This window comes from Rhinolophus hipposideros (genome assembly GCF_964194185.1).
Source record: "Rhinolophus hipposideros genome assembly, chromosome: 16".
Classification (NCBI taxonomy): Eukaryota; Metazoa; Chordata; class Mammalia; order Chiroptera; family Rhinolophidae; genus Rhinolophus; species Rhinolophus hipposideros.
The window spans coordinates 48,859,497-48,872,645 of record NC_138062.1 but is presented as its reverse complement, the minus strand read 5'-3'; the positions used below and the strand labels follow the sequence as shown (position 1 = coordinate 48,872,645).

At 53.9% G+C, this 13,149-nt stretch overlaps 1 protein-coding gene across 1 annotated transcript; it reads right to left on the bottom strand.

Moving 5' to 3' along the window:
• Positions 1 to 8,601: 8,601 nt before the first annotated feature.
• KLF2 (KLF transcription factor 2) lies at positions 8,602 to 11,045 on the bottom strand. The gene is made up of 3 exons (XM_081076891.1): positions 10,900 to 11,045; positions 9,820 to 10,645; positions 8,602 to 9,234 (listed from the first exon to the last, which is right to left on the bottom strand). Exons 1-3 carry the CDS (start codon positions 10,972 to 10,974, stop codon positions 9,059 to 9,061), a joined length of 1,077 nt encoding a protein of 358 aa, XP_080933017.1. The 5' UTR covers positions 10,975 to 11,045; the 3' UTR covers positions 8,602 to 9,058.
• Between the last annotated feature and the right edge of the window lie 2,104 nt (positions 11,046 to 13,149).

Here is a 13,149-nt window from a genome sequence, read left to right as displayed (position 1 = left end):
CCAGTTTCTGAGGGTTAGCACGGTGGCTCTGGAGGCTGGGCTGGCCTGGCGCTCTGAATGGCCTCTGCTGCTTTGGAGGGAGGGCCGATGGCCTTAGCCTGTGAGAGAGCCTGGATTTCTGGGCCTTGGCTCAGCCAAGTGCTGCCTGGTGAAGGGTCTCCGGTCTGGTGGTCTGGTGTCAGCGTCTGCTTCCTCTCTCGGGGAGGCCGTCCTGGGACCCCTGGGCCTGGTAAGCAGGGTGCTTACTGCACACAGAGCAGCTGGAGGTGGAGCAGGCGGTGGGTGTGCCGGGTGTGAGTGGCACCTCCACCGCAGGCCTGTCCAGCTCCCGCTGATGCTCTGCCTCTCTGCACAGCCCTGGCTGCTGCAAAACCCGAGTTTCCGGATGACCTTGAGCCGGCATTGGCAGTGCTCGCCTCACTTTTTTGCTGTTGCCCCCATTTCATGCAGGAGGAAACTGAGGCCCAGAGTGTGGCTGGCTGGAGCTGACACAGCAGCGAGCTGGTGAAGGACTGAGAACCTAACATTCTGGGACATTTGTAGGGGCTCGGTCTCAGCCAGTGGCTCCGGAGGGAGCTGCTCAGAAAACAAAAACACTTGTGAGCTTCGGAGCAGCAGGGAATAATGCTTTAAAAAGTAAAAAAAGCAGTTCAGCTTCTGGGTAGATTCCCAAAAGGACTGAAAGCAAGATCTCGAAGAGACGCTTATACACCCATGTTCACTGCAGCGTTAGTCACAACCACCAAAAGGTGAGGCCACCGGAGTGTCCACTGAAGAATGAGTAGGTAAACACAATGGGGTCCATGCACACATGGAATATCATTCAGCCTTAAAAAGGAAGGAAACCCTGACACCTGCTACAACGTGGATGAACCGCGAGGACATTACACTGAGTGAAACAAGCCAGACACAAAGGGACAGATACTGTGTGATTCTACTTACATGAGGTCCCTAGAGGATCAGATTCATAGAGACAGGAAGTAGATGGTGGGGCCAGGGGCTGGGGGAGGGGAGGGGGAGTGAGTGTTTAATGGGGACAGAGTTTTGGTTTGGGAAAATTAACGCATTCTGGAGATGGATGGTGAGGATGGTTGCACAACTATGTGAACGTACTTAATACCACTGAGCTGTGCACTTAAAAATGGCTAAAATCATTAATTTTATGTTATACCGTGTTTCCCCGAAAATAAAACCAGGCCTTATATTAAGTTTTGCTCCAAAAGATGCATTAAGGCTTATATTCAGGGGATGTCATCCTGAAAAATCATGCTAGGGCTTATTTTCAGGGAAACACGGCATGTGTTTTACCACAATGAAAAAAAGAAAGAAAACCAAGAATGGAATGGAAGAGAACAGGGTGATGGGGGAGCTAGAGGAGGGAGACAGTGCTCAGGCTGAGAATAGGTCTTGGGGCCTTGAGCTTGAGAACAGGTCTTGGGGCCTCCCTCTGCCTCCCCCATGAAACAGGAGAAACCCTGGCCTTTCCGGTCACACCACTGAGGGAAAAGCCCCACCTTCAGAGTGGGAGTCCTAGCACCAGTGTTTTGCTCTGGGAAACACCTCAGGGCCTCAGTTTCCTCTTCTGCAAGGATGAGATGACACCTCAGAGAGGCTTTCCCCAGGACGTGGTCTGCAGCAGGAATGGTGTGGTCCATTTGCCCTCAGGCACAGAGCAGGAAGCAGAGGTGCTGGAAAATGAGACTCCAGGGCCAGCTTCTTCCAGCCCTTTGTCTAGCAGCTTCCTGCCCTCACCTGAGGATCTGGTTTCTGGCTTTGAGGCTGCAGACACCCTCAGTACAGCTCAGCTTGGCTGCTACCAGTGGCTATGGGAAGGATGTAGGGAACCGCATTCCAGGCCCAGGGAACAGCAAGTGTACAGGCCCTAAGGCAGGACTGAAGGAGAGCATGGTTGGTGGGCAGCAAGGAGGCTGGGACCTGTGAGAGGTCACAGGTGGATGAGAGGAGAGGCAGGCAGAAGGAGGTGGGTGACTGCAATGAAATCTTTAGATTTATTTTAGAATGATGGGGGGGCTGCTAGAGGATGCCATCTGATTTTAATTGGGAGAAAAAATTGTCCCCAATATGAGGTCCATGTAGAGGAGCCGTCAGGTCCAATGCCCTTGTTGTTTTCAGGTGGGGAAACTGAGGCCTTGAGAGACACAGTGAACGCCCACTGCTGAGGCATCTCAATGGGAGAAACTGTCTTTTTCTAAAAATGTATTATTCTTAAAATTTTATTTCTTTTTTTTTTAAATATTAGTTTCAGGTTTGCAAAACAACATAATGATTAGATGTTTACACCCTTCACCAAGTGATAACCCCCGAGGTCTACTACCCCTCTGACATCATATGTAGCTGCTACAGTCCCATTGACTCTATTCCCCATGCTGTACTCCACATCCTGTGACTACAGAGATTGATATAGATATATATTTATATACTTGTATATATAAGCTTTTAAATATATATATAAATATAGGTATATATTTATATATATATACATATATATAAACATGAGGTTGGGAAATTAAGTTCATGAACTCATCCTAGAAAAAGTGCTACACACCTCATTGTTGAATATCACTGCGGTCACCTCTGAAGTACTCCCCTTGGGAAGCTAGGCACTGATGCCAGCACCTAGTCCACCCTTTAAAGCAATTTTGGAACTTTTTCTGGAATGGCCATCAGAGCTGTTGTCGTATTACCCTTGATGTCCTGAATGTCATCAAAATGTCTTCCTTTCAATCTTTCCTTTGTCTTTGGGTAAAGAAAGAAGTCATTGGGGGCCAGATCAGGTGAGTAGGGAGGGTGTTCCAATGCAGTTATTTGTTTACTGGCTAAAAACTCCCTCACGGACAGTGCCATGTGAGCTGGTGCATTGTCGTGATGGAAGAGCCATGAATTGTTGGTGAAAAGTTCAGGTCGTCTAACTTTTTCATGCAGCCTTTTCAGCACTTCCAAATAGTAACCTTGGTTAACTGTTTGTCCAGTTGGTACAAATTCATAATGAATAATTCCTCTGATATCAAAAAACTTTAGCAACATTGTTGCAACAAGTTTGCGAACTTAATTGTCAGACCTCGCGCGCGCGCGTGTGTGTGTGTGTGTGTGTGTGTGTGTACACACATACATAGACATACACACATATATTTAATTATCATTGACATTCAATACTATGCTACTTCAGCTTCAGGTATACAGTGCAGTGGTCAAGCATCTACACAATCTATGAAGTGATCCCCATGATAAGTCCAGTCCCCATCTTGCACCCTACGACAATGGGAAAAGCTTTCATTTCAGGCAGATTCAGGTTCAAAGCTCGGCTCCATCACGTGGATGCTGGCCTCGCCCCCGCAAACCTCCATTTTCCTACCTGTAAAATGGGCACAAACACCTGGAAAACACTCAGCACAGGGTCAGACCCACAGAAATCTCACTCCCTGACTCCACCTATGAAGACTCCCAAGCTTTTTTCTAAATATAAGATATATATAACATAAAATGTACCATTTTAATCAATTTTGAGTATTCAATTCAGTGCTATTAATACATTCATACTGTTATCAACCATCCCCACTATCTGTTTCCAAAGCTTTCTCATCGCCTCCAATAGAAACTCTATCCCATTAAATACTAACTCCCCACCCCCTACCCCCAGCCCCTGGCAACCGCTAATCTGCTTTCTGTCTCTATGGATTTGCCTGTTCTGGACATTTCATATCAATGGGATCACACACTATGTGGCCTTTTGTGTCTGGCTTCTCTCACTCAGCATCATGTTTTCGGGGTTCATCCACATTGTAGCGTGTGTCAGTGCTTCGTTCCTTTTTATGGCTGAGTTATATTCCATTACATGGACGGACCACATTTTGTTTATTCACCTGTTGATGGACGTTTGGGTTGTTTCCACCTCTTGGTGATTGTGAATCCTGCTGCCGTGGACAGGCGTGTATGAGCACCAGTTTGAGTCCCTGTTTTCAATTCTTTGGGCTCTACGCCAAGGAGGGGCATTGCCGGTCACATGATAGCTCTCTGTTCAGCTTTTTGGGGGAATTGCCCTCCTAGGCCTCCTTTGTTTCCTATCCCAGCATCTCAGGAAACTCTATTCATCCAGCCAGTCTCCCCCAAACGCCTGCCTTACCTGACCCCGTTCCCAACTGTCAGGGATTTTACTGGAAAATGAAATTTCCAAGGTGCTCAGAAGGAGGCCTCGAGGGGACTCACTGGGGCATCCAGGAACCCCAAGATCATGTGTCTGGAGGATAACAGAGCCAGCTTGACACAGTTCAGTGTGTAGATATTTCAAATTGTTTGCAGGGGGGGAGCTGTGACATCAGGACCAGGTTGACCTGGGTTCCAGCCCTGGCTCCACCACCTGCATCAGCTCCAGCACCCACTCTCGTCTTCCCCTCTCTGAGCCCCAGTTTCCACATCTGGAAAACAACAGTGGATTGTCCTCTCGACACCCTGGCTTGTGGGGAGGGTTGAAAGTGAGACTATGTGGAAAATGCCTGAGATGAAAGCACCTGCTCCAATCCTGCAGTTCAAGTCGAGTTAGCACTGGGTTAGTCACTCAACAAACACTTGTTAACTGGCTCTCGGTGAAGGGCCGAAGCTGAGTCACTTCTGAGTCACTTCTGCTTCACCAGGACTCCGCTTGGGGCTGAGGCATCGGGACCATGAATGAATAAAGAATTAGGAGGGAGGGAGAGAGATAGAGAAAGGAGCAGGGGGAAGTGGGGAAGACAATGAGATGGATGGGAGGGGACAGAAAGGGAGAGAGAGACAGAGACAAACAGAAAGAAGGGGGGAGAGAAGGAGAGAGAGATTGAGAGATGAAAAATACAGAAAGGAGAGAGGGAAATTGAGAGAAAGATTATCATCAGTCAGCCTATCTATCTATCTATCTATCTATCTATCTATCTATCTATCTATCTATCTATCTATCATCTATCATCTAGACATAGAGGCAGATGGTGAGGGGCAGGGAGACTTAAAATGCAAGTACACCAACCTCATCCCAGGAGACCCCCTTGCTGGCCACACCCCAGTGCTGGGGCCTGGTCCCCATTCTGTCATTGTATTCTGGCTGTAGCACCCTTACCTTCAGATAAGGAAATAGGCCCACACAGCAGACGTGAGGGCTTCCATGGGAAGAGTGTTTTTTGCCTAAGCACTGGTCATCACTGTGGGCAATTCTGTCCCCTCCTCCTCCAGGGAACATTTGATGGTGTCTGGAGACAGTTTGGTTGTCCTGATTGGCGAAGGGGCAGCTAGTGGCATCTGGTGGGTGGAGCCGAGGGACACGCTTAACCCCCACCAGCGCACAGGATGGGCCTCCACACCACAGAGTGATAAGCCCCAGTGGTCAGTGGTGCCAAGGATGAGAAAAGCTGTGCTAGTTGGGGAAAATTTTTGATTTAGGTCCCTAGTTCCCACTATGTACCTAGAATAAATTCTGGGTTAGATGGTATAACCCAGGGTGATTCCCCCACATCTGTGAGTTACTCTCTCTCCCTTTCACTCAGTGTGTGTGTTTAAATGTGTGCAGCATCCTAGGCACTCAGCAGGTCAGATAATTACAGACGCACAGTCTCTTAGGTGTCCACAGAACCCCTAGCACAGTGGTTCTCAATCTGGGGTGATCCTGCCCCCAAGGAACACTTGCGATGTCTGAAGATATTTTTGGTTGTCACAACTTGGGGGTTGGGTACTGCTGGCATTGAGTTGGTGGTCCCCACCCCGGAGAACGATCCATCCCCACATCAGTGTGGGTCCAAGCCATTGGAGGGAACTGTTGGCACTGGTGCCTTCACAAGCCATCTCTGGCCTGTTGTTTTTCAACTCCCTAGGGTGCGGGTGGGCCTGGGTGCTCACTCAGCTTTGCAGATGGGGCAGGGTGCTGAGTCAAGCATGCACTGGGTCTCACCTTACCCCCTCACAGCTCTCCCTCCCCCACTTCACACCACATCATCCTGCAGGATGTCAGGGTTCCCTGACACACAAGAAACTCTGGCAGAAAAACAGCTCCTGTATCCTTCCCTCATCACGGGAGCCACTTGGGAGATCATTTTGGCGATGCCCAAAGCCCACCTCCACAAACCGTCAACGCTTCCAAGACTTTTACCCACCTCCGTTCCCAAGGAAACACTGAAACATGGCCAGGCACATACATATGCTCAGTGCTTGTTTGTACAAGCAAATCCTGGCACACCTAAATGGAATATTGTACAGCCATTTGAAATGATAATAAAAACATATCATGGAGGAAGAAAACATGGAAAAATGGTTATAAACTTGCCTGGAAAAAAAATAAAAAAGGATACATTGATAATCATCGCCTTGTGACAACAACTCGGCCACTGGCCAGCAATCCCTCCCTCCAAACAAAAACTGTGATTGGAATTGGATTGTAGAATGCGGGGTGATATTTTTTTCTTGTTTGATATGTAATGGTTTCTCAAATGGATACCAGGACTTTGTTCATGGGAACACAAAGTGTCCAGGTTCCGTGTCTTCTCACAGGGATCCAAGACTGGGCCCAGCAGTGAGGTTTGATCAATACTTTTCTGTGGGTGGCATTTGACATGGAAATTTGCTTCCTGGGATGGGGCCACCTCCTTGCTCATAAAAGCAAAGAAGGATGATCTATCTGTTAGGAACCAGAGCAGGTTTCTCAATTTCAGCACTGCTGACATTTGGGGCCGGCTCATCCTCTGTGCTGGGGACCCGCCCTGTGCATTCTAGAATGTTTTTGCGGCATCCTTGGACCCCACCCACTAGATGTCAGCAGCAGTGCCCCCCCACCCCAACACACACACAGTTGTGACAACCAAAAATTCCTCCAGATCTGGTCACCCCTGGTTGAAAGCCACCCATCCAGAAGATATTAGATGGAAGTCAACGCTTGAGTTTCTGAAAGGGACAGAGAAAACGAAGAGGGCTGTGTCTGCATCAATCCGTGTGAGCAGCCCCTTTGCCCGGCCGAGTGTCTCTTGCTGAAACCTACACGTGTTGGAGCGTGACGCTCTATCAGTTGGAGGCACTCAGGAAACCCTCAACAGCTTCAGTGCCATTATAACTGGCCTCTCCTTGGACTCAGAGGCCTGCGGTGGGGGGCACCTGGGAGGAGTTCTCAAGTAAGCAGAAAAATGTCTTTCCCCATAAGTTTAAACTCATGGGAAAGACTGGAGAAGGTACCAAAAATGAAAATTTATTGTATCTTTCTTTTGCCCCTAGGGCCTCCAAAACCAGCTCTGAGCAAAGAGGGGACATTTCCACAGGTCCAGGGGCCACTGTTCCCCTCTGGAAAAGTTTTGGCAAAAGCTGCAGAGAGGGTACAGGAGGCACTCACATCTCTCTCTCTCTCTCTCTCTCTCTCTCTCTCTCTCTCTCTCTCTCTCTCTGTCCCTCTTACACATACACACACACACATACTCTTTGCAACCAGCGGAAGTGGGGCCAAGCTATTTACTCGAAAAGGATGAATCAGATTGTCATCTCCCATTTCTGCTTTTTTGGATTACCAAACGCTCTCAGCTGTTTCCAGGGGTGCCATGGTGGGGTGGGGAGGATGGAGGGAGGGAGGGAGGAAATCCCAGCCTCTGTCGCAACGGGCAAGAGAGTTTTAAAATGGGCGCTGCTTATGAGCTATTTTCACTTTCTGGAAAACACTTGTGCAATTGTTGGTGGCCACGGTTACCCATCCAGGGCCCCAAGAAGGGGAAGGTGAGGGGATGGCCAGGCAACCTCCTCCCCTGCCTGAGACATTTGGGGTAGAAGGCAGGGGTCGCCCTTGCTTATGAGGTTACTGGAGTGGCCACCTCCATCCACTACGGCTCTGATGTGACTCCTTCCCACAATGACACCAGCAGGAGGGTGTTCGTGTCCCTCCAATGGAAGCAACAGGTGGCTTGCTGCAAAAAGCCCCAAATTGCCTCTAGTGGGCTTTGGGCACCCTCGGGAAGCAGCCAGACCAGACTAGCACCCTACACCACTACTCCATAGCTACCACCTTGGGCCTCAGTTTCCCCATCTGGAAAAGAGCACCCAGCATGTGTGGCCCTCAATATGGATTTCCTTTTTTTCTAAGAAGATAGGAACCCATTCCTTAAAAAAAAAAAAAAAAAAATCCTTCTTAAAGGCAAGACTAGTAAACGGCAAAGCATGTCAGAAACTTAACATTTTTGTCCGCCCCCCCCCCCAAAAAAATGCCTGCATACTCCAGAAGTTTGGCTAAAACCTCAGAAGCTTCAGAAGTAGGTAAGGCTTTTTTTTTTTAGCCTGGAGGGGCCACGTCAGTGGGAGCAGCACTTTCCCCAGTTCTGGGGAAAAGGAGGCAATTTATGGCTCAGGGAACAGCCTTAAAATAGCTCTCCCTCAGTCCTAAAACGCAGTGTTTAAATTTATAGAAAAACCCACAGGTTCCTGGCAGCTGGGTGCTGCAGCTGGCAACCCGCATGCTGGCCAGGGCAGGACCCACTTTCACCCTCCTCCACCCCCCACAGGCTGCCCTCCATCAGAGCTGCCTGTTTCCCCCACCCCCTCCCAAGTGCCCCAAACCCCTAGCTTCCAAGCAGCCAAAAGAGCGCTGTGATTTTTCAAAAAGATGAGAAAACATTTAATTAAAAAAAACCAACGAGTCTTATAAAAATGAACCAGGCAGCCAAAATGCCCACCTGTGTCCTTATTTACATTAATACAATATCTGTCACAGTCACTATGTACAATACTATAAAAAAAGTTGCATACATTTCACAAGGCGTCAAGCCTCGATCCTCTAGTGTAGACCCGGTGGGGGGAAGACCACACTTAATTATTGCACCATTTTGAAAACAAAACTCGTCAAGGAGAATTGTGGTCTTCTTCCAGCGGGCCTTCAGTCTCTGATGGGGACCCGGCATCATCGTCGCCGTCGTCGGGGGAGCCCCTCGGTGGCCACGCTGTGCCCGGCCCGGTTCTTTAGGCCCAATAAATACCAGTCACAGTTTCGGAGGGGGCCGCGCTGGGCGCGTGGGTCCCGCCACGGCCATGCGCGAGTGGGTGGGGGTCGTTCAGGCTACATGTGCCGCTTCATGTGCAGCGCCAGGTGGTCAGAGCGCGAGAAGGCGCGGTCGCACAGGTGGCACTGGAACGGCCGGTGGCCCGTGTGCTTGCGGTAGTGGCGCGTGAGTTCGTCTGAGCGCGCAAACTTCCAGCCGCAGCCATCCCAGTTGCAGTGGTAGGGCTTCTCGCCTGCAGAGAGGGGGCGAGAGCGGGCCTCAGTTTTCCTCCCAGGGTCTCTGCTGTCCGCCTGTGCGCACACTCCCCCCAATGGTGCCTACTCGGGCGTGCGCTTAACCTGCCCCTAACCGGCTCCCTGACGCACTCCCCTCTACGTTTTGAACCTTGCAGGGTCCTAGGCACGTGTCGCCCAATCGTGGACGTCCTTATTCTCGCACCCAGGGGCCCGAAGCGTACAGTGTCCACTCCCGTGTTTGGAGCCACGCCTCCAAAGGGGTCCTAAACTTGCATGCTGTCCCCAACATTCTGAGACAGTCTCAATAAGGTTCCAAAGCGCGCACTCCCTCCCCAGTCTTGAGCCGCGGTCCCAGGAGGGTCCTAAGCGTGCGCCCCGCCCCCCTCTCCCCAATATTCCGCGACAGTTCCCTTCAGACTCCTAAGAGCTCGTCTTCCCAGGCCACGCCCCTAGGGGAGTCCTAAACACACGCGCCCCCTCCCCAGTCTCCTGTATCACGCCTTCTGGGGGGTTTCTCAGCTCGCCCCTCCTTCTGCGCCCCCCCCCCCCGGCCCTCCGCCCCTCCAGCGCCCGCCTCCCACCTGTGTGAGTGCGCAGGTGCGCCTTGAGGTGTGAGCTCTTGGTGTAGGTCTTGCCGCAGCCGGCGTAGCTGCAGGTGTGAGTGGCCGTGCGCTTACGCGGCCAGGAGCGGCGGCCGCGCTTGGGTTTGGCCTCCAGCAGCTCCAGCGGGGACGCGGGCGGCGTGAGGAGACCTCGGGCGGCGGGCGGCGCCAAACCCAGAGCTGCTGCTGCGGCGGCTGCAGCAGCGTCGTCGAAGAGACCGAAGGCGGCGGGCGCTGGCGGAGCGTAGTGCAGGCCGGGCCCAGGGGCGCTGAAGGTGGGGCCGCTGAAGGGCGGCGGGAAGGGGGTGCGTGGGCCAGACGCGGGCAGGCGAGCGGGGCCGTCGGGGCTGAGCGGCGGCGTGTCGGGCGGCGGCGGGGGGCGGCCCCCGGGTCCTCGCATGCACGCAGCGGCCGGGCCCGCAGCACCCTCGCGCTTGAGGCCCCGCGGCCCGCGGGCCAGACCCGGCGCGCAGCCGTAGCCGCAGCCGCCGCCGTCCGCCTCGGGGGGCTCGGCCTTCACCAGGCGGCTCGGCGGCGCCAGGAGGAAGCGGCCGTGCAGCGCGGGCCCCGGCGGCACGTCCAGCTCGGGCCGCAGCAGCTCGGACACCAGGCTTCCCCCGGGGGCGCCGTAGGGCGGCGGCGCGCCGGGCTCGGGGTAGTAGAACGCAGGCGGTGGGGGCGGCGGCGGCGGCTCCGGGGCGGACTCAGCGCCGAGGCCGTCCAGCCCCATGGACAGGATGAAGTCCAGTACACTGTTGAGGTCGTCGTCGGTGCCGCCTGCCTCAGGCTCTGCGCGCGGCCAGCGCTGCGGGTGACAGGGCAACGGGGCGCGGGCGTGAGCGCACGGCGGAGCCAGGGCACCGCCTCCGGCCGTCTGCGCTCTACTACTCGGAGCCTGCATTCCCCGCGGCCTGCGTTCTACTCTGCGGAGCCCGTCGTTCCCGCCTCCTACGTTCTGCTTCCCTAAGCCCACCGTCCCCGCCGCCTGCGTTCTACTACCCCGCAGCCCACGTTCTGCTACCCTGAGCCGGCCGCCCCCGCAGTCTCTGCCGCCCTCACCTCCTGCAGGCCGCGCTCGCGACACGGGCTGGCGAAAGTGGAGAAGGACGGCAGGATGGGCTCGCTCAGCGCCATGGCCGGGACCGGGGACCGACGCGATTTCGGACACCGGTGAGCGGCTGATGGGGCGCGGCGGGCGGGGACGGCTCTGCGGGCCGCGGCCGGGCCCGCCCAAGCCTTATAGACGCGGCGCGCTCGGGGGCCGGGCCAAGGCGGCGGCAGCGGAAACGCGTCCCGGATGGGGACGAGCTCCGGGCGCAGCCTAAATTTAGCCGCGGTATATAAGCCGGCGGGCGGCGGCGGCCCTGGCCACTGTGGCGGCCAGGGCCCTGCGCCGCTGGCCGTCCCCTCTCGCGCCGCCAGGCCGCGCCCCCAGCCCCGGCCCGCCTCCGCGCGTCTCCTTGGCGACGGCGTCAACACGCGGTCCACAACAGCCGCGGGACGCCCAGGGATCCCCGGGGCGCCCCGTGGGCTCCCGCCTGCGCGTAGACGGGGAGGACCTGGAGCGGGGGTGGTATCCGGGGACCCGGGACTCTGAGCGGAACGTGGGCCCCGCGGCCTCCCGGGATCCCTGGTGGATGGGGCGAATGGGCCCCAACAACGCAGAGGAGGCCCCAGAACCCCTGATGGGTGGCGTGGTTGGTCTCGCAACCTCAGAGTGGGGTTCCCCCGGAACCCTGATGGATGGGGAGATTGGGGTTCCCAGGACTCATGATAGATGGTGAAACTTGACCCCTTATTTTCTGGGGGCCCACCTAGCCTCACCCACTGTTATGCCCATCACCCTGAGAAAAACTTGCATGGCGACATCAAGAAAAATGTTTGGTCTTTGAGAGGCTGTCCCTCCAGGAAGCCCTTCAGAGCAGGGAAACTGAGGCCCAGGGAGCACTGGGAGAGGCTTGAGGTCTCTTGACTCCAGAACCCACCTTCTAGGCCTGGAGGCCTCTAGGGTGATCCGCAGTCCCATAACCAGGTGGCATGGGGTGCAGGTAGCCCCTGCCCTGGAATCCTTCCCTGGGGGGCAGAAGGGCTTTGCTACTGACAGCAGCTGGAGTCAAACAGACCAGGACCGCTGCGGGAGGGTGGCCTTGGTACCCTACAGGTGCCAAGGAACCCCTTTTGGGTCCACAATCCTGGACCCTCCCAGCTGGAAGGAGCCTGAAGTGCACCCCCTCACCGTGATTCATCCAACTGTACAATCGACAAACACTCGCTGCTGATAAGCCCTGTTTGCCAGGCAGTGGGGGCTGGGAGGTGCTTCAGTGCCAGGCACAGTTGCTGGAGGGGGCAGGGATCCTCTCTGCAGCGTCCTGGGGCTGCTGGAGGCTTCAAGTTGAGCTCAGACGTGTTCCCTGTGGCTGCCACCGTGATAGGTGAGAGTCAGCCTTGGCCACTGACCCCTCACTGTGTGACCTGGAGCAAGTGGCTTTGCTTCTCTGGGCTGGCTTCCTCATCTGTGAAGTGCAGGCAATAATAGTACCTTACCAAAGGGATATTATAAGGATCACACAGCCTCTCTCTTTTTCTGTGGAAGTGCTGATGACAGCCCATGAGCGGTCTTTAAGTGCTTTTCTCATTGCTGTTCTCTGGGCCTCAGTTTCCCCATATCATAACAAGGCAAAGATTTAAGGAATCAAATCTGATCCCCAAGATGTATGATTCTCAGGCAGTTACAGGCCTCCGTCCTCTCCTGAGCCTCCAACAGCTCCTGCACCTCTCTCCAGCCCATCCCTCTCCCTTCCCACTCTCTCAGTTTCCTTTTGGGCCCTGAAACTCGCCATGTACCTTCTCTCTCCAGGCATTTGTACTTGCTGTGCCCTCCACCAAGCATTCCTTCCTCTCACTTTCCACTTGCTTGGCTCTGGCTCATCTGCCCCCGCCTCCTTAACTAATGAACTGTCTTTTTTTCTAGAGTGGTGTTAGGTTTACAGAAAAAAATGAGCGGATAGTACAGAGAATGACCACGGGTTCTCCCATCCACACACAGGTTGCCCCATGGGTAACATCTTGCATTAGTGTGCATTTGTTACAATTGAAGAGCCTCTATGGATACATTATTATTAACTAAAGTCCATAGTTTAGGGTTCACTCTTGGTAGTGTACATTCTATGGGTTTTGACAAATGCACAGTGTTTATGTATCTACTGTTACACCATTATACAGAATCATGTCACTGTCCTGAGAGTCACCTGTGCTCCACCTCTCCATCCCTCTCTCCTCCCTAACCCCTGGTTGGGTTCCACAGATTTG

Bases quoted from the DNA above. Each gene is read 5' to 3' on its own strand.
- KLF2 (XM_081076891.1), bottom strand. From the start codon at position 10,974: ATGGCGCTGAGCGAGCCCATCCTGCCGTCCTTCTCCACTTTCGCCAGC. The intron at 10,646-10,899 runs GTGAGGGCGGCA...TGTCACCCGCAG, and splicing joins GCGAGCGCGGCCTGCAGGAG to CGCTGGCCGCGCGCAGAGCC. The intron at 9,235-9,819 runs GTGGGAGGCGGG...CCCTCTCTGCAG, and splicing joins GCACCTGCGCACTCACACAG to GCGAGAAGCCCTACCACTGC.